The sequence below is a fragment of the Sarcophilus harrisii genome, chromosome 1, assembly GCF_902635505.1.
Source record: "Sarcophilus harrisii chromosome 1, mSarHar1.11, whole genome shotgun sequence".
Taxonomy (NCBI): Eukaryota; Metazoa; Chordata; class Mammalia; order Dasyuromorphia; family Dasyuridae; genus Sarcophilus; species Sarcophilus harrisii.
In genome coordinates this window covers 669,297,393-669,322,003 of record NC_045426.1, presented here as the reverse complement: position 1 = coordinate 669,322,003, position 24,611 = coordinate 669,297,393, and the positions used below count along the sequence as shown (strand labels likewise).

Genomic DNA, 24,611 nt, shown 5'->3' with positions numbered 1-24,611 from the left:
GAAGCTGGGATCTCTCGGCAGGGACCAACCTGAATCGGTAGAGGGAGGGAACTCACCTGGGAGTTCCTTATATCAGCTAGATCATAGGTCCAGTCTCTGTCCCTTAGAATAATTTATGATGACCCTGGCATTGGGTCTGCCTTCAGGGAGCCACTTGTGTGAGCAAAAGATGTGCAGCTACCTACGGAACACTCTTAAGGGAATCCCTGGTCCAAGGAAGAAAGGAGGGGGAGGGAAGGAAGAGGAAAGGAGAGGAGGGAAGGAGAGAAAGACAGGAAAGGAAGATGGAAGGAGAGAAAGAAGGAAAGGAAAGGAGGAAGGAAGAGAAGAGGGAGAAAGGAAAAAGAGGGAGAAAGAAAGGGAGGAAAGGAGGAGAGGGAATGAAGGAGAAAAGAAAAGGAAGGAAAGAAGGAAATAATCACTAAATTTCCTCCTGTGTGCTGAACACTTTATAAATATTGTCTCATTGGATGAAGGAAGGAAACAATCATTTATTAAATTCCTCCTGTGTGCTGAAACTTTACAAATATTAAGAGGGAGAGAAAGAAAGGGAGGAAGGAGGAGAGGGAATAGAGGAAGGAAAGAAGAAAAGAGGGAAGGAAACAATCATTAAATTCCTCCTGTGTGCTGAACACTTTACAAATATTAAGAGGGAGAAAGAAAGGAGGGAGAGAAGAAAATGAAAGAGAAAAGGAAGGAAACAATCTTAAATTAACCTCCTGTGTGCTGACACTATAAATATTCTCATTTGATGAAGGAAGGAAACAATCATTTATTAAATTCCTCCTGTGTGCTGAATATTTTATTATTATCATGAGATAATTGATCTTTACAGTAGCCCTAGAAGGTAGGTACTATTATCTCCCCATTTTGTAGTTGAGGAAAGTGAGACAAACAGAAGTGAAGTGCCTAGATATCAGGGTCACACAGCTAGTAAGTTTTTGGAGTTGTGTTTGCACTCGGGTTTTGTTGACCCCAGTGCTCTGCCCATGGTGCCATTGGCTGTTTCTGTGGGAAGGAATAAGGCCTTTGATGTCAGGGGTCCCTCAGAATCATCCATGGAGTCATAAATTTGGAGCAAGAAGCCCAAATCTCTCATTTTACGGATGAGGAAACTGAGCAAAGGCTTAGTTGGGATTAGAACCTACTTCTGATTCTATCTGCACTGTCCACTGGTCCAGTCTGTGGGACTGGAGGCTGTCCATTCAGGCCTGTGATGGTTGGGGCAGGAGAGGGGCCAGGAGGGGCGTGACACAGTCTTTCACTTACTCCTTGACCCCTGAGCACCAGAGCGGGAGAACTCTCGCTTCTGCTCGTCCAGTGATTCTGACTTCGATGACGAGGAGGAACCCCGAAAGTTCTTTGTACAAATCAAACCAGCTCTACCCCCCAGCCAGCCCCGGGACACTGAGGCTGCTGCTGCCCAGCTCAAAGCCACAGCGGGCAACCTGATCCTGCCACCAGCCCCTGGGGTAAGGAGCTGGGCCGAGGGAGGTCAGAGGTCGTGCACATTGTGGCCCATTGGTTGCAGGATGGGGCGGCTGGTAGGTATACACCGGGTCACTCCCCTGACAACCCTGTTCTGTTCCCAGGGCACCATGAAGCGCCATTCCTCCCGTAAGTACTACCTCTCCTTGCAGGGCTGGGGGCAGTGAGAGACGGAGGGTGGAGTGGCTTGGGTCAGCCCAGGTCTTGGCCCCAACCTGCTTCTGGAGCCTCTGGCAGTTCTCAGGGTCTCCCAGCCCTCTCCTCCTGGACCACTTCTGCCCTCTTGTGACTGGAGTCTTTGTCCTGGAGTGACCAGTCTGAGTGGGAAGGGGAGGTCTCTGGGACCCCTGGTGGGCAGATCGGGTGGGTAATGGGTGGGAGAGCATGATGAGCTTAAACTGAGGTGTAGGGTCTCTTTACAGGGGAGATGTCAGGGAAACGACTGAGGCCACACTCAGCCTCCAGAGCCATCCGGTATGTACACGTGCAGGGGAGGGAGGGGGGTGAAGAACCCCTACCCTCCACTCCCAGTATCTTCTCCCCTGAGCCCTGGATCATGCCCTTTCCTCCTTTATTTAATCCCCTGTTTAATCTCCTCCCTACCCTTTGAGATCCATTATTTAAACCCCTCCTTCCCCACTCTTTGGAGGCAGAGATCCAGCTGTAAACCCTCCCCTTCTTCCCTCTCCAGATGTGCAGAAACACCCCAAGCAGAAGTACAGCTGTCCAAGGCCCTGTTTGGCCCTCCTCTGGAGTCGGCCTTGGAGCCAGAAGACTTTCCAGGTGATGCTGGAGGGGAGGCCGCTTGGGGAGGCCAGGCTGTGAGGCTGGGCTCCCCCATGTCTGATCCCCTTCTTTCCCTTTCCCTCTGTCCTTCTCCAGGCTCTGGCAGCTATGGCCTTACCTCCAGCCCCTCTCCCTTTTCCTCCTCATCCCCAGAGAATGTGGAAGATTCAGGTCTGGACTCTCCATCTCACCCAGCTCCCGGCCCCTCTCCAGACTCTTGGGTTCCCCGACCAGCCACACCCCAGAGTCCTCCTGGGACCAGGAGGCCTCCACGCTCCCCATCATCTCGGCCCCACACCTGCCTGGCCTGGACAGCGCCAGGGGGGCCTCCAGGATCCGAGCCCCGCCCTGACCCCTGGGCCAGTGATGGTGAGTCTGAGCCCCTCCCCAAGATTTCCTGGACCTGAAAGAACTGCCCTGTTGCATCTTCCCAGAAGGTCTAGCCTTTGCTCAAATACTCCCAGTGATAGTGCCTTCCTCTGACTCCTACCCACTCCTCAGGGAAATTGAGTCTTCTTCCCTCCTTTTCCTTTCCAAACGCCTGGGGATTTAGGGTGCAATGAATGTGGAAGGGAGGCACTGGGATGTGGTGGAAAGAAAATAGAAAAACAAGGAGGCTTTGTCCTGGCTTCGCCAATGACTCCGGGTACAGCCCAGGGTGGGCCCTTCCCCATTCTGAACCTCAGTTTCCTGATTGGTAAAAAAATTGAGAGTATAGTTTTTACACACCCTGGAGGGAACTGTTGTGAGGAAAATGTAGATTTAGAAGTAAATTTCCAAATTTCATTGGAAATTCTAATCACTGTTAACTTGTGTCTTTTGGAGCACTGTACACAGTCATATAGACCTGAATTCAAATCCTGCCCCAAATAATTCAGGTTGCCCAGGGAACTGGGAAAGTCACTCAGCCCCTATCAGGCCTGCTTTCCTAGTGAGGATGACACTGTAGGAGTGTTGAAAGCATCAGATAATCATATATGTGTGTACTTACATGTGCATGTGGAATGCTTTGCAAACCTTACAATGCTACATAAATAAGAGCTATTATGATTTCTATTATTGTTGTTCTTACTCGTCTCTCATCCCATAATACTCAGACCAGGTGCCTGCTCTGCCCGAGACAGGGATCCGGGAGGGACAGGCCGTGCTGCCCAGAAGAGGCTATACCAGGAAGATACCTAGTGCCCTCACCCGGAGCAACGGAGACCTGGTAGGGGCAGCACAGCTCCCGGGAGGCTGGGGTTGGCAGCTTGCTGCATGTGCTTGACTTCCTATAGAGCATGGCTGCTCATGGTTCTGGACTGTGACAGGTCCCACGACAAAAAGGGGGCCTGGATGGGGAGAGGAATGGGAAGAGGCTCTTGGGACAATATAGGGAGTTAGGCACTGGGCACTGCCCAGGATGTTTACCTCTGCCCACATAGTTTGGGGGAGGGAGTCCAGAGTGCAGGGTTTACATCCCAACTCCCTGGTCTCTGGGCCTCTATTTTCCTTTAATTTCCTTTTCTTCTCTTATTGCCAAAGCTAACATTTCTAATAGAATATTGAAGAGTAATGGTGATGGTGGACAACCTTGTTTCACTCCTGACCTTACTGGGAATGGTTCTAGTTTATCCCCATATTATATATGATGCTTGCTGATGGTTTTAAATAGATGCTACTAAGGAAAAGTCTATTTAAGGGCCTCTGTTTTCCTAATGAAGAGGGCCAGACTTGACCTTTGGCCAGCTCCAATGGTCTCTATTTTGTTTCCAGTCTCGATCCTTGAGTCCTTCCCCACTGAGTTCCTCCGGCCCCACCAGCTTCCCAGAGAGGAACAGCGGATTCTCCCAGTCAAGCCTCGGTAGGTCTTGGGGACCCTGTAGAATGTTGGGAGTCGGGGGTGGAAGGGAGGGTCTGAGCTGTGGAGAGAGCTTGAATAAGTCACACAAAGGATAGGGCTCTGGGCTGGGAAACAGGAGATCCCTTGACTGTGATTGCAACCTTCCTGAGGGCAAAGTATCTCCATAAGGTTGACTAAAGGGACTTGACTAAATTTAAAAGTTTCAATCCCCAACTCTGCCTCAGCTCTGCTTCTCTTAGCTGTGTGGACCTCAGTTTTCTTAGCTGTGTGGATCTCAGTTTTCTCTTCTGAGAAAGGGGCCAACTCAAACACTTAAAATCCTCTAGGTGCCTAAAATGCCTTCCAGAGGAAAAGGGATTAACTTTCTTTGTTATGTCCCCTGAGGACAAAGTTGGGGGGCAATGGATGGAAGACAGGTCCAGGAGAGGAAAATTCTTGCGCTAAGTTAGGAAAAGCTTAGAAACCAAGAAGGCTGCTCAGAAGTGGAATGGGTAATGAGCTTCCCATCATTGGAGGACTTAAGGAAAGCCTGAATCACCTGTTGCTAAGGGCGTCCCTCTGCAGTCTGGGCCTTCTATCTAGGACATCCTGTCATTCTGAATCCCAGCCTTGCCCCAGATTTGACTTGGATGAGTCTCCCCCCACCCCAACTCTGAGCCTCAGTTTCCCCATCTGTAAAATTAGGCTACATTTTATTATCCCAAAGGAATTTCCTGGCTCTGTTATTTTATCCTCTGATACAGCTCTTTGAGGGGCAGGCTTGGCTCCTGAGACTTATTTTTCTCTCCCCGCCTCTTCCCACAGGGATCTCCAGGGGTCCGAGCCCTGTGGTGCTAGGTTCCCAGGATGCCCTGCCCGTAGCCACAGCCTTCACCGAGTACATAAATGCCTACTTCCGGGGCCAGGATGCCCTCAGGTAGGACACAGATTGGAATAGATGGGGTTGAGGGGGAAAGAGCGCTGGCAGGTCTGACCATCACTCATTCTCCTTGCCCCTTGAGCCATTGTAGTCCTGCCCTCTAAAAATTCCCCCTGGCCACTGGATGGTCAAATGGACAGAGACCAAGAGATCAGGGATAGAACCAGAATAAGAATTGAGGTTCCCTAACTAATTTACAAGATCAGGGATAGAATCAGAATAAGAATTGAGGTTCCCCAACTAACTTACAGGACCACCTTAGGTGAGCATCTTCTTCTGTCTGAGACGTTGCAAAATAGTTCTTGTTGGCCTCCTGGGCTTCCTCTCATTGAGTTCTGAGGCTCAGGTGAGATCAGGGATAGTAAAGAACAGTGGTTCTTTACTTTACTTTTCAACAGACAACAGTGACATCAAATGCAGTGTTAGCCTAGGATCTTACTAAGGGAGCTATGTGGGGAGGCTATTTTTATATTTGGCCTCTAAAACACCTCTCCTGGCCCAGGCCAATGGCTGAGATTAGAAAGCCGAGAAACCCTGGGCCTGCGTCTGTGGAGGAAGCTGACATACTAGGAGTTTCCTACAGTGATAAAATCACAGGTCTTAGCAAAAAGCAAAACAAAACAATGTAAAATATATTAAATATATTATACATTAATAGACTATACAATATAGAAAATTTATTACACATTAACAAAACATGTAATATTAATAAAATTTATAATATTAAATCATAGATCTTAGCAAAAAGCAAAACAAAACAATGTTAAATATATTATATTAATAGAATATACAACATAGAAAATTTATTAACATTAACAAAACATGTAATATTAAAATATTAATAAAGTTTATGATAGTATATAAATATTTTTTAAAATTATAATACTCTATAGTTTATATAATAAAGCAACACAATTATGTTGTTATATAAAATATATGATGTATCTTATATGTTAAACATTGTCATGTAGATTTATATTTTAATATATTTACACATTAAATATCTAATTAAATATTCCATTTTTAATGTGTAAATATATATAAATTATAGAGCTATAATATAAATGTAAGATAAATATTTAAAAAATAAAATATGTAAAATACAATAGTGAAAATAATAGCTATCGAGATTGTTTATAAAGCCTTTCAAGACATACAAAGTGGTTCATCTCAGGAACCACTTCCTTCCCAGGAAGGTTTGTGCTATTATGGTCTCTATTTTATAAATGGGGAAACTGAGGCTGAAAGAGGCTATGCTCAGAGTCACAAAGCTAGTGAATCTGAAGGAGGATTTGAACTGGAGTCTCCTTGACTCCATGTTTAGTGCTCTATTCATGATGCCATAGCTACGCTCTGGAAAGCTCTTTTCTCTGGAGGTGAGACCCAGCAGGAGGGTGGGGGGGAGAGGGGAGGCCCAATGCCCCCTCTGAGTTCCGTGCCCCACAGCTGCATGGTGAAGGTGACAGGCGAGCTGACCATGTCCTTCCCTGCGGGGATCGTGAGGGTGTTCAATGGGACGATGCCCCTGCCCGTGCTCAGCTTCCGTCTGGTCCGAACCACCGTCATTGAACACTTCCAGCCCAACGCTGACCTGCTCTTCAGGTGTGGAGGAGGCTGGGGCTGGGGCAGCCGGTCTGGCCAGAATGTTGTGGGATACCCTGGGGGCATGGGACCAAAGCTAGGAGGGAACTGGGTGGGAGGCGTTGGGGAGGGAACCCTAGATCTTAACTGGGGGGAGGAGCGAGGAAAGAGCCAGCTTTTGTCCCGGAGACTCGGGATGGGGAGCCTGGACCCACTAGCCCCAAACTTGCTCTCCAGTGACCCTTCTCAAAGCGATCCAGCCACCAAGGACTTCTGGCTGAACATGTCTGCTCTGACGGGGCATCTCCAGCGCCAGGCGGAACAGACCCCGGCAGCCTCCTACTACAATGTGGTGCTGCTTAGATACCAGGTGAAGGCCTAGAAGGGGGGGGGCTACAGGAAGAGGGAGAGCTGGAAGCCCAAAAGGAAGATGTCAGCTGTGATAACAAGAGACGGAGGGAAAGTTGGCAGGAGTTCCCCAGAAGCCTGGGCCGTGTGGTCTCAGAAGGCCTAGACGTGGGGATGGGGGCTCTACATGGAAACTCAGGGAGGTGGGAAGGGGGCTCTAACTCAGTGAGATGGGAAGGGGGCTTTAACTCAGGGAGATGGGATGGGGGCTCTCCAGGGCGCCCCAATGCACAGGATAGAGAACTTTCATTGCTCACATACAGAGACAGTATTGATCAGATCTAGAGTTGGAAGGGGTCTCAGCCAACACACAGGACAAATTGGGGAAGGGGACAAGACCAGCTGCTTCTCTCCCTAACTGCTGCCCTCTTCCTTGCCCAGTTCTCTAAACCTGGGGCCCAGGCAGCCCCTCTGCAGCTCAGTGCCCACTGGCAATGTGGCCGGGCCCTGACCCAAGTCTCAGTGGAGTATAGTTATTGCCCAAGCGCCATGGCTCTGCCCACCCCGCTCACCAACGTCCAGATCCTGCTGCCTGTGGAGGAGCCAGTCACCAACGTCCGTCTGCAGCCTTCTGCCAGCTGGTGAGACCTCCCTGCGTTTTCCAATGAGGAAGTAGTTACAAGGGACTGGATTACATTCTGGGATCTTGGAAACCTCTAGTGTGTCGAGCAGTCCTGACCCTCAGGGAACTTGCTTAGCCAGGGAAGCCACATAGACATGTGAGTGGGTACATAACCTGCCATGTGCTGTCTGCAAAGAAAGAAAGGTTGATGGAGGGTGGAAGTTGCCAGCTGGGCAGGCCGCAGTAAGTGGCGCGTCAGTTCTGGGGGAAACGGGAAGTTGACCAGAAGTGGGACCTAGAAGGACCGGATGGATGGGGGAATGAACAAATGCTGCTTTGTCTGTGAATCATGTCTGAGTCTTCGTGAGCTTATTTGGAGTTTTCTTGGTAAGATACAGGAGGGGGTCACCCTGCAGAGGAGGAGGCTCCAACATGAGGCCCAAGGGCATCTGTTTGGGTCTAGGAACCCAGGACCAGCCTGAGCTCTGGGAGGAATGGGATGAGGAAGGGACTGGGCCCCGGCTAGCAGACTTAGCTGAGGTCTGTACCTTTTTCTGCCTGTAGGAACCTGGAGGAGAAGAGGCTTTTATGGAGACTTCCAGATGTATCAGAAGAAGGGGGTGAGCCCTTGAAGATGGGGAGGAAGATGAGATTCATCTTAAAATTTCTGGCAACCTGTCCCCAGTCCTAAGTCTTCCTTTACAGAACCTTAACATATAAATCTGAGATGAACCCAGAATGTCAGGGCTGGGAGGGCCCTTAGAACCCAGGAGGTCAGAGCTGGGAGGGCCCTTAGAATTCATTAGAACACAAGATGTCAGAGTGGTTGTGTGGTGGGTTTGTTGGTATTGTATTCTATGTGCCATGCGCTCTGCTAAGCCTGGGAATACTAAGAAACAAATTCCTGCCCTCAAAGAGCCCACATTCTACTGGGGGAGACATATAAGGAACCTGTAGAGTGGATGGTGATTCCAGTGGGGTAGAGATTTGGAGTGTGAGTCGGGAGGATCCTTCCTCAGCCCCATCCCAGGGATTGGGGTAAGGAGATCTTGTTCAAGGCACATGGCAAATCACTCGCTGTGCTCCTCCCTGAAACATTAGGCGGGGAGGCAGGAGCCAGTCATGTCATCTCTGAGGCTGAGGAGGAGACTGGGGCCCTAGTGGCCTCCACTGTGCTCTCCTCAGACCTGTAAGGTGTCAGGGAATGCCCCGCTTCCCGCTTAGGCGGGACCAGCATCTGGCTGCTTTGCCCCCCCAGGCCAAGGCCATCTCTCTGCCAGCTGGGAACCTCTGTCTGGCCCCAGCCTGCCCGGCCCGGTAGCGGCCCACTTCACCAGTGAGGGCAGCACCCTGTCTGGGGTGGATGTGGAGCTCGTGGGCAATGGATACCGCATGTCTTTGGTGAAGAGAAGATTTACTACAGGTACTAGACTGGGGAGGGGGCCATTCTCCCCTTCCTGGGGCTTCCTTCATCTTCAAAGTCCCTATGAGGCTCCACCCCGGGAGCCCAGGAAAGGATCTGCAGTCATGCTGCCTGGAGGTGATGAGGGGAGAGGAGGGAATAGATTCAAACTTGGGACTGGAGGAGAAAAGGGATCCTCAGGGGCGTCTGAAACTGGATGGAATGGAGAGGGGAAAAGCGGTCAGCAGCCAGGCAAGGCGGCCCGAACCATTCTCTGGACCCAGCAAACTGCTCTTGTTCCACAGGGACCTATCTGGCCAGCTGCGGAGCTGGGCTGTGCTAGCCTGTGCTGCTTCCTCTCGGGCTTGGATTTGCACTTTGGATTCCGTGGGGAGTCTGCGCCCCCCCCCCTGCTTTCCCAATTTGGGCCCAAGTTGATTTTAAAGCTCTAGCTTGGACTGGAATAGTTGGGAAAGAGGGGGGGGGCCCAAAGCTCCCCATTCTGGGCTGAGCCCTTCCCCTGAACTTCCTCTTCTCTCCCACATTCCTCCTGTTCAACCCAAGGCCAGGTCAGCCCCTGAGGTTTTATGTCATTTGAATAAACACTTTATTTTCTAATAAAACTATTCTGGCTCTGGGCTTCTCATTTGGGGAAAGAGGGGGAGGGGGCCTTGCTTGGCTACTCTGGGAACTTTTCAATGTGGAACCTCATCCAGACTCTACATTGGAGAGGCTTTTGTAAGGAAAAGCTCATAAGATCAGCAAGTAGCAGTGTTGGAACCCAAAATATCAGAGTTGGGAGGGCCCGTAGAACACAATGTCAAATCTGGGAGGATATCAGATGTGGGAAACCCAGGCCTTAGAATAGACAGGGTCAGAGCTACCTAGGACATGAGAGTTGGGAGGGTCCTTAGAACCCAGAATGGCAGAGCTGGGAGGGCCCTTAGAACCCAGGAGGTCAGAGCTGGGAGGGCCCTTAGAACCCAGGAGGTCAGAGCTGGGAGGGCCCTTAGGACCCAGGAGGTCAGAGCTGGGAGGGCCCTTAGGACCCAGGAGGTCAGAGCTGGGAGGGCCCTTAGGACCCAGGAGGTCAAGGCTGGGAGGGCCCTTAGAGCCGAATCAAAGACCCAGAGAGTCCTTAAACATGGTAATGTCGAGGCTAGTCAGAGGCTACTGGCTTTTATATCTTTAGTATTAATTTGGCAAGTTTTCCACACACGTTACCTTCTATTGGATTCCTGCCCATCTTGCCAGGGAGATACAATTGTTCTATTTTACTGAAGAGAAGGCTGATGGTCACTAACTTTGCCAGTGGGTGGCAGAGGCGGACTTCTATCTTGCTCAGTCTTTGGGCCCCCACACCCAGCCCTATCTCTGTTCAGCCTCTGTGAGCTTCCCACTCGGTCTAAGGTTTTGTGTTATGACATTGAATAGAGTTTAGAAAATAGATGGTGTATCCTCTGGCGCGGGCCTGAGAATCTGCTCTCCTGGTTCCCATCCCAGGACTCTCTCCCCTAATTCCTTTCCTTTGTTTTTTGACATTATCTTTGGCACTTGTAAGTATCATGACTTAGATTCCCGAGTTCCTCCTACCCAGTCCTTACAAGGTTCATTTTTGGAAATGTAACCACTGTTCCTGGTATCTGGCCTACTTAAAGCCCCTACCTCCCTCTTGAACCGATCTTTCTTCCTCAGATATTGTGTGCCTCCCCTTTCACTAAGGGTCCAAAAGTCCTAGGACTGCTCCTCTAGAGGGAAAGATGAATCTGGCATGAGAGGGGAGCACGCTAGGTTGTACTGGACACTGTATTCACTAGCTAAGATTTATTGAAGGCAAACCTGATCCCCTGATAGCCTGATCCCCTGATCGCTTGATCGCCTGATTGTTGAGGTGTAGATTTGGGGTACCTAAATGAAATTAGGGTTTGAGTTAAGGTCTAGTGGCAGGTTTGGGTACAGGAAGTCAAGCAAAGCTCCCCTGTAACCCCCTTGGATTCGGCACAAGGATACGGCGGTAAATGAGGTCTAGTAACCGCGAGTCCCCAATAAAAGCATTTATTAGCCCGAGAGCTAGATTGATAAAAGAGGTTTTATTATTGATTTTAGAAGTAGAAGATAGGTGAAGGTAGAGATAAGGAGGACACCGGACAGAGGGTCCAGTGGACAGAGAGTCCTCACAAGGCTAGCATGTTTGGAATCTCTGCAAAGAGGGGTTCCCAGCGGGGCCCTTTTATAATAGGAGACTTAGTTTGAGGGGCTTTTGGGTGTAGCCCCAAAGTTGGCTCAGATCGGAATGGGGCTGGGACAGGTCGGGATCTTCTACTGGAATTCAAAGGGACCAGGATTTGTGAGTCAAAGGGCAATTACATTCACTAGAGGGGTTTGGGAATCAAAGATAGGAATCTTTGCCACATCATGATCACCTGATTCCCTGATCACTTGATTGCCTGATCCTCTGATCCTGGACTGGCTATAAACTGGCTCATTGGTTCCAATGGTAGATTTCACCACCACCAAGGTTTCTATTAATATCTGGGTACCAGGAAGATTGGGCACAAAAAGTCACAGCCGGTACACCTAGCTTCTTTATACTAGTTTCTAATTAACATCATGGTATATTTGAACACAATTTGAAAAAAATGTACATATTTACAACTTTTATATAGTGTTCTGAGATATGGGAGGTTTTGTATACCTATTTCAAAACATATTTGCACACCATAAGGATGAAAAACAGAAATTATTGGGTGGAAGCGCTGGCAAAATAAGATGATGTTTATTCTATGAAGTGATATCCTCATCTTTCCTCTCAGAGGGTGGGGGCCCCCCACTCACCCTCCAACACATCCTCCAACACATCCTTTAGCCATCTACTCTGAGTCATTTAACCAACCTTTTCCTGTTCCTGAGATGTTGAGCCTGGCCATAGGCCCTCAGATATATTTTCTTGATTCTTGGCCCCTCAGATATATTTTCTTGCTTCCCAAGATGCCCTTGGATGGGAGGTCTTGATCTGAGGGTGTTCAAGACCTATAGAAAGATGAGAAGCTCCATGAGCCTGGTTAGGGGGGGAAATTAGCTTTATTTTCACTGACTGATGGAAACTGAGCTTGCCCTTCAATTACTTGCAGGGGTTCTCAAACTTTTTAAATGGGGGGCCAGTTCACTGTCCCTCAGACTGTTGGAGGGAGGACTATAGTAAAAACAAAAACTTTGTTTTGTGGGCCTTTAAATAAAGAAACTTCATAGCCCTGAATGAGGGGGATAATCATCCTCAGCTGCTGCATCTGGCCCGCGGGCGGTAGTTTGAGGTCCCCTGAATTAAGGGATCCAATTCACCAGATTGCCAGAAGAGTTTTAAGTAAAAAGAAAAAAAAAAAAAATGTTGTGGGATGGGGACATTTCAGGTAGCTGGAGCCTAGTCTAGGCTTTATTGCCGATTCATTCCCAGTCACCTAGAATGTCTTCCCCCCACCCTCAAGTTCCAGTTTCCTAATTTTCCATTTTCTAAGGGGGAGAAATTCCCTCTTCCGGACCTCCTACCTAGGGCAGTTAGAGGAATCTGGGAGAGGATGTTTATGAGAGTTTGTTTTTTTAAAAAAAAGTCTCTAGAAGCGGAGAGAGAAAAGTAGCCTTGAGGTGTTAATTGTTTCTGAGAACAAAGACCAATCTACATCTCAAAGGGAGGACCTCTTCCCTTTTTTCTCCTCGAAGTTTTAGGAGAGGCCCCAAGTGTTGGAGGAGGGGTAATATTAAGAGAATACTGAGGCGGAGGAGGAGGACGCCTACAAGCAGATCAGTCAGTTGGGAAGGGACTTTAATGCATACAATGTCAGCGCAGGGAGAGATGTTGGAAATATAAAAGTAGGAGCCAGGAGGACTTTTAGGATGCAGAATATTAGAACTAGGAGGTATCACAGAACAAAGACTATCAGAATTGGGCGGGAAGGAGGGAGGGGAACGGAGAAGGAAGGACTTAGTTCAAAGTCCTTATTTGACAGATGGAGAAACTGAGGCTCATAGAGGCAGCAATTTGCTGTAGAAACATCTGTGATGTGGCAAGGATTCTAAGTCCTCTGCCTCCTAGCCCAAACTCTTTGTAACTGGAAGACGAGGGAAGAAAACTTTGAGCTTGAAGACAAAAGAGTTTGAGGGGGCAGAGAACTACCTGAACTTCGAGTGTCCCAAGCACAGAGAGCATCGCCTCAGTCCGGGAAACTTTGGCTCGGCTGCGGGGAGGGGCCTGAGCTGGGCGGGGGAAGAAGGGGACGTGGCCAATTCTCCGAGCAGGTGAAACCTAGCTTTTTTAGTCTAGAGGGAAATACTGTGGCCAAAACGTTGGAGCCGGTTTCCAGGGGAAGAGCTGTCTGCTTCAAGGGCAGGACTGCCTAGTGGTGAGTGCTTTAAGAAGGGGGCCTGAGATCACCCAGTCTTCTGCAAGGGAACGGGGCTCACTTAGGACAGTGAGGAGTTGGGGGTAGCCGATTTCCCAGACCTCCAAGGGAGGAGACTCTTAGGGAGAAGCTCTAGCCTTCCCAGTCTCCCTCCACCACCATTTCCTTTGGCGTCCTGGTTGGTGCTGAATCGCTTGCGGGACAAAGAGCGGGCTTTCTGAGGATGTGAACTGTCTGTACCAACCAGAGTTCCCCCCTCCCTCCCCCTCCGATCCTTGGGGCAGAGACCAAAGGGCCAGTCCCAAATTCTGAGCTTGTCACCTGCTTCAAATTCTCCGAAGGAAAATCCCTCCTTTTTCCTTTATGTGAAAGTTTTGGGGTGGAACTAGAATGTAAGGAATCAAGAATTCGGGAAAACCAGGAGCTGAAATAGTCCCAGGACTTCATTCAGCCACTATATCCCCACCTAGGAACCCATGAGCCCCTTCACCAATTGTCCGGGCAGGGCCCCGGATCTGAGCGCCTGAGACTGATAGAAACTGGACACCCAGTTTGGGTTAAAAATCCTCAGCTGAGGGTGCTAAGGGTTTTCATTTAAAATACACAAACTCCAGCCCAGCCCTCCTCTCTCCCCGCCTCCGCTTCTGCTTTCTATGCTTACTTCCCTCCAGCACAGTGGTCCCGTGCTCTTTCACCCCACAGCTTGTGGCCGACTTTGGAAGGGATATAACGGAAGTGCAGGAGAACAGAATGTCAGAGCCAGGAGGGCTCTGGGAAGGGATTTGAGAACGTCGGGATGTTAATTAACATAAATTCCACAAATGTTTACCTCAGGTGTGTAGCCGAAGCCTGGTAGGTGTGGGGAGCTCAACAGTGAAATAATTCCCACTCAGGAGAAAGCCCTCCTCACCTCCTCTTCATCTCCAGCTCTGAATGTGTCTTCCAAGGCTCAGCTCAGTTCCCATCTTTTGCCGGAAGGCTTTCCTGGTTTCCTAAGAGCTAGGACCTGGAATTATACTCCCCATTTACATTGTATAAATTTGTTTGCGTTTGGGGGAAACACTCCAATAGAATGTAACCTTTTTCATGGCTGGAACTCCCAGCTCTAGGACTTTGGAGGCTCTTAATAAGTGTTTGTTTACTGGTTGGGGGGTGGGGGAGGATACTATATGGATACAAATATGGGAAATTCTAAATATATACAAAGTATAAAAGTCAAGAGTGAGAGTGGCCAATAAGGGATGGGGTCTCCTGGAAGGGTTTTGAAGAAAGCTAGGAAGCCTTTCTCAGGAGAGATGTGGAGGGAGTGGATTCCAGGCACCGGAAGGCTGGGAGATGGCCGGTCCTCAGTGGGCACCTAGCAGGCTAGTTTGACTAGAAGGGAGAGTGTGGGAAGGTCACCCAGCCGGCTTTGGAGAGAGGTACCTTGGGTATAAAATGGCCTCTGTATCCAATCTTCCAAGAACTGTTGACTACAAACAGCTGATGTATGGGAGCTAGGTGAAATTTTTAAAAATGACCTAAGTCAGTGGTTTCCAATCTTTAAAAAATGGGAAATCTTCCCATCCACCCCCAATCCTCTGCACTTCCTAACTTCCTCATTATTTCTGAGGACGCCATTATTTTCTGCCATCCAGGCTTGAAACTTGAGGTTTTATCCTTGATTCCTCACTCCCTACTCCTGCCCCATATCCAACCATTTGGTTACCAAGAACTGTCGATTTTGCCTCCATAACTATCTCTTCTGTGCCCCCTTCTCTCTTCTGACAATGCTACCACTCTTATTACCTTATGCCTGACCACTGTACTAATCTGCTGACTGATTCCCCCACTTCACTCCATTCTCTAGTCAGCACAAATTAACCGGCCTAAAGTAGAGATCTGACCATGTCCTATATTTCCCTCTCTCCCCGACATTCAACAATTTCAAGTGGTTCTTTATCACTTCTATGATCAGATAAAAAATGTGACTCCTCTCCCCTTACCACTCCATGTTCTCTGCAATCTAGAGACAGGGGCTCTTCCCCCATGTCTAGAATACTCTCCCTCCTCATCTCCACTTCCTGACTTCCTTCAAACTTCTGCTAGAATCCCACTTTCTAAGGGAAGGCTTTCCTGATTCCCCCTAATGCTCATGTCCCCTCTCTGGTCTTTATCTCCAATTTACCCTGCGTCTAATTCATTTGTCCATACTCATTTCCATATGAGACTGTGTTCTCTTCAAGATCAAGGACTAGCTTTTGCCCTTCATCTTATCCCCAGGACTTAACACAATATCAAGTAGGTGTTTAGTAAATGTTTGTTGATTAATTGACGTTTTGACTAGAAAATATCTTGGACCTTCACAAAGCTAATCTTTGTATTATCATGACCTTATAGCTAACTGCAACTAGGTGATACAGTGAGTAAAGTGCTGAATTTAGAGTCAGGAAGACTCCTTTTCTTTAGTTCAAAGCCAGCCTCAGACACTAGACTGGGCAAGTCATTTCGGTTTGCCTCAGTTTCCTCATCTGTAAAATGAGCTGGAGAAGGAAATGGGAAACCACTCCAGCACCTCAGCCAAGAAGACTCCAAAAGAAGTCATAAAGAGAAGAGCTGGACATGACTGAAAAAATGACTAAACTACCTTGAGGCAATAAGGTGATGCAGGATTGAAAGCACTTAGAGTCAGGAAGACCCAATTCCATCTTGGATACTTTACTAGTTGTGTGACTTTGAATGAGTCATTTAACCTCAGTTTGCTTCAGTTTCCTCATCTGTAAACTGAAGCTATTAACAGCACCTTCCTCACAGAATATTCAAATGAGAATATTTGTAAAGTACTTTGAGAGAATCTTAATGTTTAGCCATATAAATACTAACCATTATTATTATCCACTGAGATAATACACTGTGAATTAACAGTTTAAAATGAATTTAAATGAACTTGCAGCAGAGTCCACATCTATTCAAAAAGACTTTTCCTGTAAAGTGACATTATTAGGTATACAGAAACTCTATAAAAGAAGCAGTGTGAAGTACCGAAGAAAGCACTGAATCAGCAGAACCTTGGCTCATATCCTGCCTCTGATGATGACATTGGTCAAGTCACTTCATTCTCCAGGCCTCAGTTTCTCCATCTATAAAATGAGATTGGATTCCATGGTCACTGAAGTCCCTTTCTGTCTTAGATCTATGCTTCTGTGAATCTGTTTATTATTGTTAATCATTTAATGAGTTGGACCTTTTGCATAGTTTGGCCCACAAGTTGGAAACTTCCCCATCAAAAATAAATTATGTAATTCTAGAAATTGAAGAGATTTTATGGATCATCTAGACCAGGAATTAATTTTTGTGTGTATTGAACCTTATTTTTATTATAAAGGAAACCAATTATATTGAAATAGTTACTACAAAAAAAGCACCACAGATTATAAATGAAGAGCTCCCAATCCACTCCAATCTCCTTATTTTACAGATGAGGAAATTGAGACCCAGAGAGGGTAAAGGGATTTCCTATAAACAAGGGAAAAGGTGCTATTGAAATGATGTCGGACTTGGGGGGGGGAGCCCTGAAAGATCAGGCCACCCAGAGGCTGTGGCCCTGGACCCTTTTGACACCAGTGTGAGGAGAGCCCCAGGAGATGTCTAACTCCTTTGAATGGCACTTGGATGGAAAGAAACTGGCTGCCAAGGCTGTGGGCAGAAGCTGGATCCTGGGGCTCTGGCACCATTGCTTTTCAAGAACCATCCCTCATGGTGACCAGAACTGAGAAGTTTGAAGAGATTGGATTCCAGAGATTGTTCAGATATGGGCACATTGGGTGGCCGGTCTGACATCAGGAGCCATAGGAAGCCGTGGGCAAGGGCTGACAGCTATTTACCACTTGGATGAAGGTGGGGCCTACACCCAACCTGGCCCAGGACCAAGGCCTCCTTCCACATGTATTCAGTTAAATATTACCTTTTCTATAGACTCAGTCCAGAACCAGGAAGGGTTTGTCCAGGGTTGTGAGTTTTTAAAGTCCTTTAAAATATGTTATAGCAAGACCTTTAGGGTGGAATGATGTGTTAATAGGCCAGTATGTGACCGGGTGTGGAGTCCAGCTTGTTAGGGCTTTGCCCAAGGTTGGCCCATGACCTGAATATATTTAATATTGCTGGCACACAGCATTTAGTCTCTTCCTCCCCTAATCCTAGGGGAATCCAACCAGGTGCACCCAGCTGCCCTATGGGAAGGCAGAGCTGGGAGGGCAACATTTTATCAGGTCACTCAAGTCTAGGCTGGAGTTGGAGGCTTGGAATGGAAATGTGTCTTCCTGGAAGAAAAGAATAAGTGATAGCTTATATTCCTCAGAAGTTTATAAAAGCTCTAACCCATTCTCTCCTCAAATTCTCCCTATTGCCCTAAGATGGAGGCAGGGCAGGGCAGGGGACTCAGTAGTCTGATGACAGTCAGTGGTCACTCAGACAGCTAGCTTTGATTCACCTGACTGGATAGAGAGGGGATTTCCAAGGTAACCTAATTTAGTGAACACATTAATTGCCTACTGTATGCAAAGACTTGTGCTAAGGGCCATTATTATTTTAAAATGGTTCAGCCTCTGACCTTAATAAATATAAATTTTGCTATAGGACGAGAATGAGCACATGGAATCAGAAAGCTAGAGTTCTGCCTGGTACAGTTGCATAATGAAAGACTTCAAGGAGTGTAGCCAACCAGGAAATAGAGATGGTTGACCAGGGCTCCCTTCTTAAAATGAGGTTTCAGGAAGAAAATTAAGGGGAGGCAAAAATCCACCTGATCAGGTAGACCATGTCACAAAGAAATGGAAGGACTGATAGACGGGACTGCACAATTCCCCATTACATTGTGAGCTCCTTAAAGGCAGATACTATTTTTGACTTTCTATGTATCTCCATTGCTTAGCATGTGGCCTAGTCCAGGGAAAGAGCTTGTGAGCTTGGCTTAACTTGATGAACGATTGTCAAGGATCTTTGATAAATGATAATAAGCAAGAGATCTGTTGACCAAATGGAGAAAGAGCATGTTTTGTCCCAATTTTCAAAGAAAGAGAAGAGAATGGAGTTTTGGATTTCTGTGGAAATTCTAAAAAGGCTCATTAGAGAGGTGTTGGTGAACTTTTGGAGAGGAAATCAACAACAGCAGGAGATTAAATGGATGAGTAGCTGAGAGTAAATCGTATCTGATTAAACTTATTTTTCTTTTTGACTATTTTAAAAAACAGAAATCTAGGGGATGCTGCAGGTAGAGTTTATGAAAATGTCAGCAGTTATTGACAAAGTGGGAAAAATAGAGAGATGTGGGCTAGACGACAACAGCAATCCTGATGATGATGATGAAGATGTATATAGTGTCTGTTATATAACAGGCACTGTGCTAAGCAGTTTTTAAATATTATCTCACTTGATCCTCACAGCAACCTAGGAGGCAGATGTTATTATCATCCCTATTTTACAATTGAGGAAACTGAGGTAAATGGTCACACACTAAGGAAATATCCGAGTCTGGATTTGAATTCAGATCTTCTTGACTTCAGATCCAGAGCTTGTTGATCTTCTCTGCTGGTTAACATAACTGCCTGCAGAAAACAGAACAATTGGATGAATTTAAAAGTAGTTGAACAGTGGATCAAAAGGGAAGTTCCTCTTTCAATAAGGAAATAGCATGGCACAATAAAAAGAATCTTGGATTTATAGCTGATTTTGATTCTTTCATTTATACAACCTCGAACAAATCACTTGTTGTGTCTAGGCTTTTAGCTTTTTCTCTGTAAAATGAGGTGATTGGACTAAGTGACTTCTAAAGTTTCATTCAGCTTTAACTCTATAATTCTTATGATCAACGTGGAAGGTGGTCACCGGTAGAATCAGCAAGGGAGCTGTGCTTGGCTCTGGCTATTTAACATTTTTATTAGCCTTAGGTAAATGCATAAATGAATCACTCAGGCATTTATGAAGTACTGTTCAGATGTCAGACACTGGGTATGATTGTTAAATTGACAGATGACATATAGCGCAGAGGTTAGAGTGTACGTTGGATGACAAGATCAGGATTTGAAAAGACATTAACTGTTTAGAATATTGAACTGAATCCAATAAGAATGAATTTAATAGGCTTTTCTTTCTTTTTTTAATCCATGTAAACATAGATAGATGGGAGAGACTTGGCTAGTCAACAACTTATCTGAAAAAGATCTGGGGAAGGTTTTTGCTAGTTATTTTTGTTTTCATGTTTTGTAGACATCAAATGAATCAGCATTGTATGTTTTAGCAGCCCCCAAAATGCTGTTAGATTTCACTTAAAGAGACAGAGTGGCCAGAAGGAGGAAAGGTGATGATACTCTCTCTGAACCGAGCTTTGGTTGGGTAACAGGTATAGTGTTGTATTCAGTTTGGGTGCCAAGAAGGACCCTAATAAACTGAGGAATATCCAGAGAATTGGTTGAAGGAACTGGGAATACTTTGACTGGAGAAGGGGGGAAGGGAGTAAGGGTAGAACAGGATAACTGCTTTCCAAGTATTTAAAGAATTGTAGTGTACACAAGAGATAGTGTAGGTTCTGATTGACCCCAGAGGCAGAGCTAGGAGTATAGTTATTCCTTCCCCGGCACAACTTTCCCCATGATTGGCATAAGAAATTATGTGGGAATTTTTTGAAAGTTCTGCTGCAGATGCTGATGAAATGCAAAGTCCAGCAGATAACACAGAAAAAATTTAGAAACACAAAAATGCATAAAATATATGTATAGTGTTGTACGATATCAACATATTTTATCTTTTAATGCCATAATAACTCAGACTTCTCTGGTACAAAGCAAGGTACAAAACTTTTTACTTGGATTTTCCGGATTAGGGGTGCTCCATGCCCACAGTCCTTGAAAAGGGATAACTGTAATCTTAATTCAATTCCCAGAGCATTAAATGCCTACATAAACCCAAGCACTGGAGTAAGCTCTGGAGATAAAAAGACAATAGTGAATTAACCCTTGTCTCTTGGAGCTACCCTTCTTTTGGAGACAACATATACCAAAATAAGCATATGGAATGTTTTCACTGCCAGGTTTACATCTCAGAAACCTGCCAGAACTACAAATCAGGGTTTGTGTTAGAATTTTATTGCTTGTCTACATGGAGAAAATATGAGTGCAAATTAATCTTAAAACTGTGAACTCTAACCATCCCTACCCGTCCCCAAGCTGGTTAGTAAACATTTACCAGCATACACACCCTTCTCCCACAAAGGAAGGAAACTCACAATTGGGGTAGATCAGAAAAGGCTTCACTTAAGCTAAGTCTTAAAGGAAATTAGGAACTCCAAGAGACCCACGTAAGAAGAAAGAACGTTCCAAGCATGAACAATCTGTACCAAGGGGCAGAGATGGGAGGTAGAGTCTAGCCGGTCAGTATGGCAAATGCATGATGGGAGAGTAGCTTCTATAAACCTGGAAGTGGAATGACTAACCAAATGGTGTTATAGCAATCTAATGAAATTTTCATGTGTAATAGGAAATGGACAATTTCAGAGAAACAGACAAATGATACAAAAAGAAGTAAGCTGTTCAGAGCGAACATTAGAGAAAAACAATTTTGAAAGACCCTAGAATTCTGATCAATGCAATGGCCAACAAGGAGACCAAAAGAATGAAAATGAAACATGTCACTAAATGTCACATTTAAAAGTCAGAAAGAGACAGATGTTTGCAGACATAACCAACATAAGAATTTGTTTTGTTAGAATATGTCAGGAGAATTTTTTAAAAATTGGTCAATGATATTTAACATGTATAGGACTGCTTGCCATCTGGGGGAGGGGGTGGAGGGAGGGAGGGGAAAAAGCAGAACAGAAGTGAGTGCAAGGGATAATGTTGTAAAAAATTACTCTGGCATGGGTTCTGGCAATAAAAAGTTATAATTATTTTTAAAAATTGGTCAAAGGAAGGGACAGATTAATTTTTTAAAAATATTTGTTACTTGAAAAACTTTGTTTAATTAAAATAAGACTGAGAACTGGACTGGAGCCAGATTGTGCTGGGATTTAAAGAAGAAAGGAATTTGTATTTTACCCTAGACGCTAGCAGAAGCCACTGGAGTTTACTAAGCAGATGGATGACAATTTGCTTGACTCGTAGTTTAGGAATATCTGTTCACAGAACCAAGGGAATATTGTATACAGTAAGAGTAATATCATTTTTAAAATGACTGGGTGAATAAGTTATTTTGACTATTATAAATGCCAAATTATCTATGAAAGCACTATATATAAAGATACAATTTTTAAAGGTAACTGTAAAGGACATATGAAAAAAATACTATCTGCATTCAGAGAAAGAACTGATAAATAGAAGTATATAGAGGAAAAAGTGTGTGTATCTATATCTATCTATCTCTCTATATATATACAAACACACACATACATATATAATGTATGTATAGTATGTGTATACCCCTATATGTGTGTGTATACTTGCATCCATATACACACACACACTCCTGTTTGTGTCAAATGGTAGCCCTCTCTAGGATGGAATTGAGGGAGGGGAGAAAAAAAGAGAAAAAAATTACATGATAATTTTGTAGGATATTTGAAAGGAAGAGGTAGTTATACACAGCAGATTTGTGGTTCCATGTGCAATCATCTTTATTATTGTACTATGTTATGGAAATACTTGTTTTATTCCATAAATATGTATTGATGTAATTTTAAAAAAGGAATATTGGTTCGATAGCTGGGTGCAAGATGAATTGAAGTGATAAAAGAGACTCAGAGTGAGGAGGCCAATTGGGAAGCTATTGCTGTAGTCTAGGAGAAATGGAATGAAGGGGGTGATTTTATACAAAAAGAAAAGAGGATGGATATGACATATATAAGATATATGAGGGAGTCATCCAGATTTGTCAACTGCTTAGATGTGATAGGTGAGAGAGATAGGGAAGAGCTGAGGTTGTAAACCTGGGTATTTGGAAGGAAGGAGATGTCTTTTATAGAAGGAAAGTTTTTTTCTTAGTAAATTTATTTATTTTTAATATATATATATTGCTTTATGAATCATGTTGAAAGAGAAAAATCGGAGCAAAGGGGAAAAATGTGGGAGAGAGGGAAAAAAAAACAGAAAAAAGAAGTGAAGACAGCATGTGTTAATTTACATTCAGTATTCTTAGTTCTTTTTCTGGATGCAGATAGCATTTCCTGTCCAAAATCTATTGGGATTGCTTTGGATCACTGAACCACTGAGAAGAACCATTTCGTAGTTGATCATCATCCAATATTGCTGTTACTGTGTGCAATGTATTCCTGGTTCTGCTTGTTTTGCTCAGCAGCAGTTCATGTAAATCTTTCCATGACTTTCTAAAATCAGCTTCTTCATCATTTTTTATATTTATATTCCATTACCTTTGTATACCACAACTTGTTCAGCCATTAGGGCATTTCCCTACTCATTTTCCAGTTCTTTGGACCCACAAAAAGAGCTGCTACAAATATTTCTGCACATGTGGGTCCTTTCCCCTTCTTTATGATTTCCTTTGGATACAGACCCAGTAATAACCCTTCTGGGTCAAAGGTTATGCACAGTTTTATAGCCTTTAGGAAAAATAGGTAAAGAAGGAGTACTGCCAAATTCCTTCTATGATTCAAATATAGCACTGACAACCAAAGCAGGAAGGCCAAAATAGAGGAAGAAAATTACAGACCAATCTCCCTTATAGATATTGATGCATAATTTTTAAGTAAAATATTAGCAAAGAAATAACGGCAACTTATCAGCAGGATAATACACTATGACCAAGTGAGATTTATACTAGGATGCAGGGTTGGTTTGGTTGGTTCAATATCAGGAAAACTATGACCATGATCAACCATATCAATAAGAAAACCAACAGAAATTATATGATAATCTCAATAGAAGCAAAAAAAAACTTTTGACAAAATACAGCACCCGTTCATATTAAAAACACGAGAGAGCATAGGAATAAAGGGAGCTTTCCTTAAAATAATAAGCAGTATCTAGCTAAAACCTATAGAAAGAAAATGTATGAAAAACTGGAATGGGGCAAATTTAAACTTGAGGTCAGAAAAAATTTTCTTACCAAATAAGGTTGCCCCAGAGTAGAAGAGGCTGCCTCAAGGTTTGTGGTTTCCCCTTTCCTGGAAGTCTTCAAGCAAAGGCTAGAAGGAGATTCAGTATGGATACTTTAGTCAGAAAAATAGTTTCTCCAACCCTAAAGTTTCTCTCTGCTTCTATTGTTCTTCCCAACCCTTCTTCTTCATCTCACACCTCCACACTGACCATACTCTAATCTGATTATTGAAGATCTTCCAGCAACCTCCTGGGATCAAACATGCTTCTCTTGCTTCTTTTTCCCCTCACTTTAGGAGTCAGAGAGAGTTGAGGGAAAAATAAGAGAAAATAGCCAGTCTATCTTTCTTTGCCACTTCTTTGACTCCCTTGCTTGTCTTTCCTCCTGGACAATGGGTCCTGGGAAGAATCCAAACTGGAGAACCAGACCCTAAGTCCCAAAAGCCAAAGGGATTTGACCTTTTCCTTTCCCTATTTTTACTCTACTTTTTTTTTAATTAGTAAAACTTTTCTCTTCCTCCTTTCTTCCCCTCACCAGTATGTAAAGTAAAAATTTTAAATCCCTGATAACAAATAAGCATAGTGAAGGAAAAGAAAATGGCCATGTTCAAGAATCCATGTAGCCCAAGTCCCTTATTTCTCTGTTCTGAGGTAGATGATAAGCTTCATAATTGATATGAATTAGAGTTCTCAAGTCTTTTCAAGTTTGTCTTTAGGTTCTGTTGGTATTGTATAAATTGTCCTTCTGATTTTACTCACTTTGCTCTGCATTAATTCAATACAGATTTCTCTGAAACTGTCTCTTCCCCCTTTCTTATAGTATAGTAATATTCCATTATATTTCTATACCATAGTTTGTGCAACCATTCTTCAATTGATTTTCCATCCCTCCATTATTGAGGGGAAAGAAGTAGGAGAAGCATCATTGGTTTCTGGGGACCAGGACCCTGTTGCTAGAACTTGAGCGCATGGTTCTATCCTGCCAGACAAGTGGTAGAATTGGGGGTTCTCAGATGACTCTGTGTAGTTTCTGTAGATAGTTATCTTTGTATATATTGGTTTTCCTGCCAGACAAGTGGTAGAGTTGGGGGTGCTCAAGATGACTCTGTGTAGTTTTTGTAGATAGTTATCTTTGTATATATTGGTTTT

At 44.9% G+C, this 24,611-nt stretch overlaps 2 protein-coding genes across 6 annotated transcripts in view; both read left to right on the top strand.

The window, feature by feature from the left end:
- Positions 1–9,626, top strand: part of FCHO1 (FCH and mu domain containing endocytic adaptor 1) — a 49,375-nt gene extending 39,749 nt beyond the window's left edge. For all 3 annotated transcript variants that reach the window (XM_031948239.1, XM_012543913.3, XM_031948238.1), the window contains 14 exons: positions 1,288–1,472; positions 1,593–1,617; positions 1,911–1,962; positions 2,180–2,271; positions 2,371–2,643; positions 3,372–3,484; positions 4,030–4,117; positions 4,922–5,033; positions 6,483–6,638; positions 6,855–6,987; positions 7,407–7,606; positions 8,152–8,207; positions 8,846–9,010; positions 9,295–9,626. In XM_031948239.1, the coding sequence (XP_031804099.1) occupies positions 1,288–1,472; positions 1,593–1,617; positions 1,911–1,962; positions 2,180–2,271; positions 2,371–2,643; positions 3,372–3,484; positions 4,030–4,117; positions 4,922–5,033; positions 6,483–6,638; positions 6,855–6,987; positions 7,407–7,606; positions 8,152–8,207; positions 8,846–9,010; positions 9,295–9,332 (1,688 nt within the window). In that variant the 3' untranslated portion in view covers positions 9,333–9,626. The remainder of the gene's footprint in view (positions 1–1,287; positions 1,473–1,592; positions 1,618–1,910; positions 1,963–2,179; positions 2,272–2,370; positions 2,644–3,371; positions 3,485–4,029; positions 4,118–4,921; positions 5,034–6,482; positions 6,639–6,854; positions 6,988–7,406; positions 7,607–8,151; positions 8,208–8,845; positions 9,011–9,294) is intronic.
- Positions 9,627–13,259: 3,633 nt separating this feature from the next.
- The window catches only part of B3GNT3 (UDP-GlcNAc:betaGal beta-1,3-N-acetylglucosaminyltransferase 3), a 33,591-nt gene continuing 22,239 nt past the window's right edge, over positions 13,260–24,611 (top strand). For all 3 annotated transcript variants that reach the window (XM_003762763.4, XM_023498457.2, XM_023498459.2), the window contains exon 1: positions 13,260–13,383. The gene's annotated coding sequence lies outside the window, so the exon portion shown is untranslated. The remainder of the gene's footprint in view (positions 13,384–24,611) is intronic.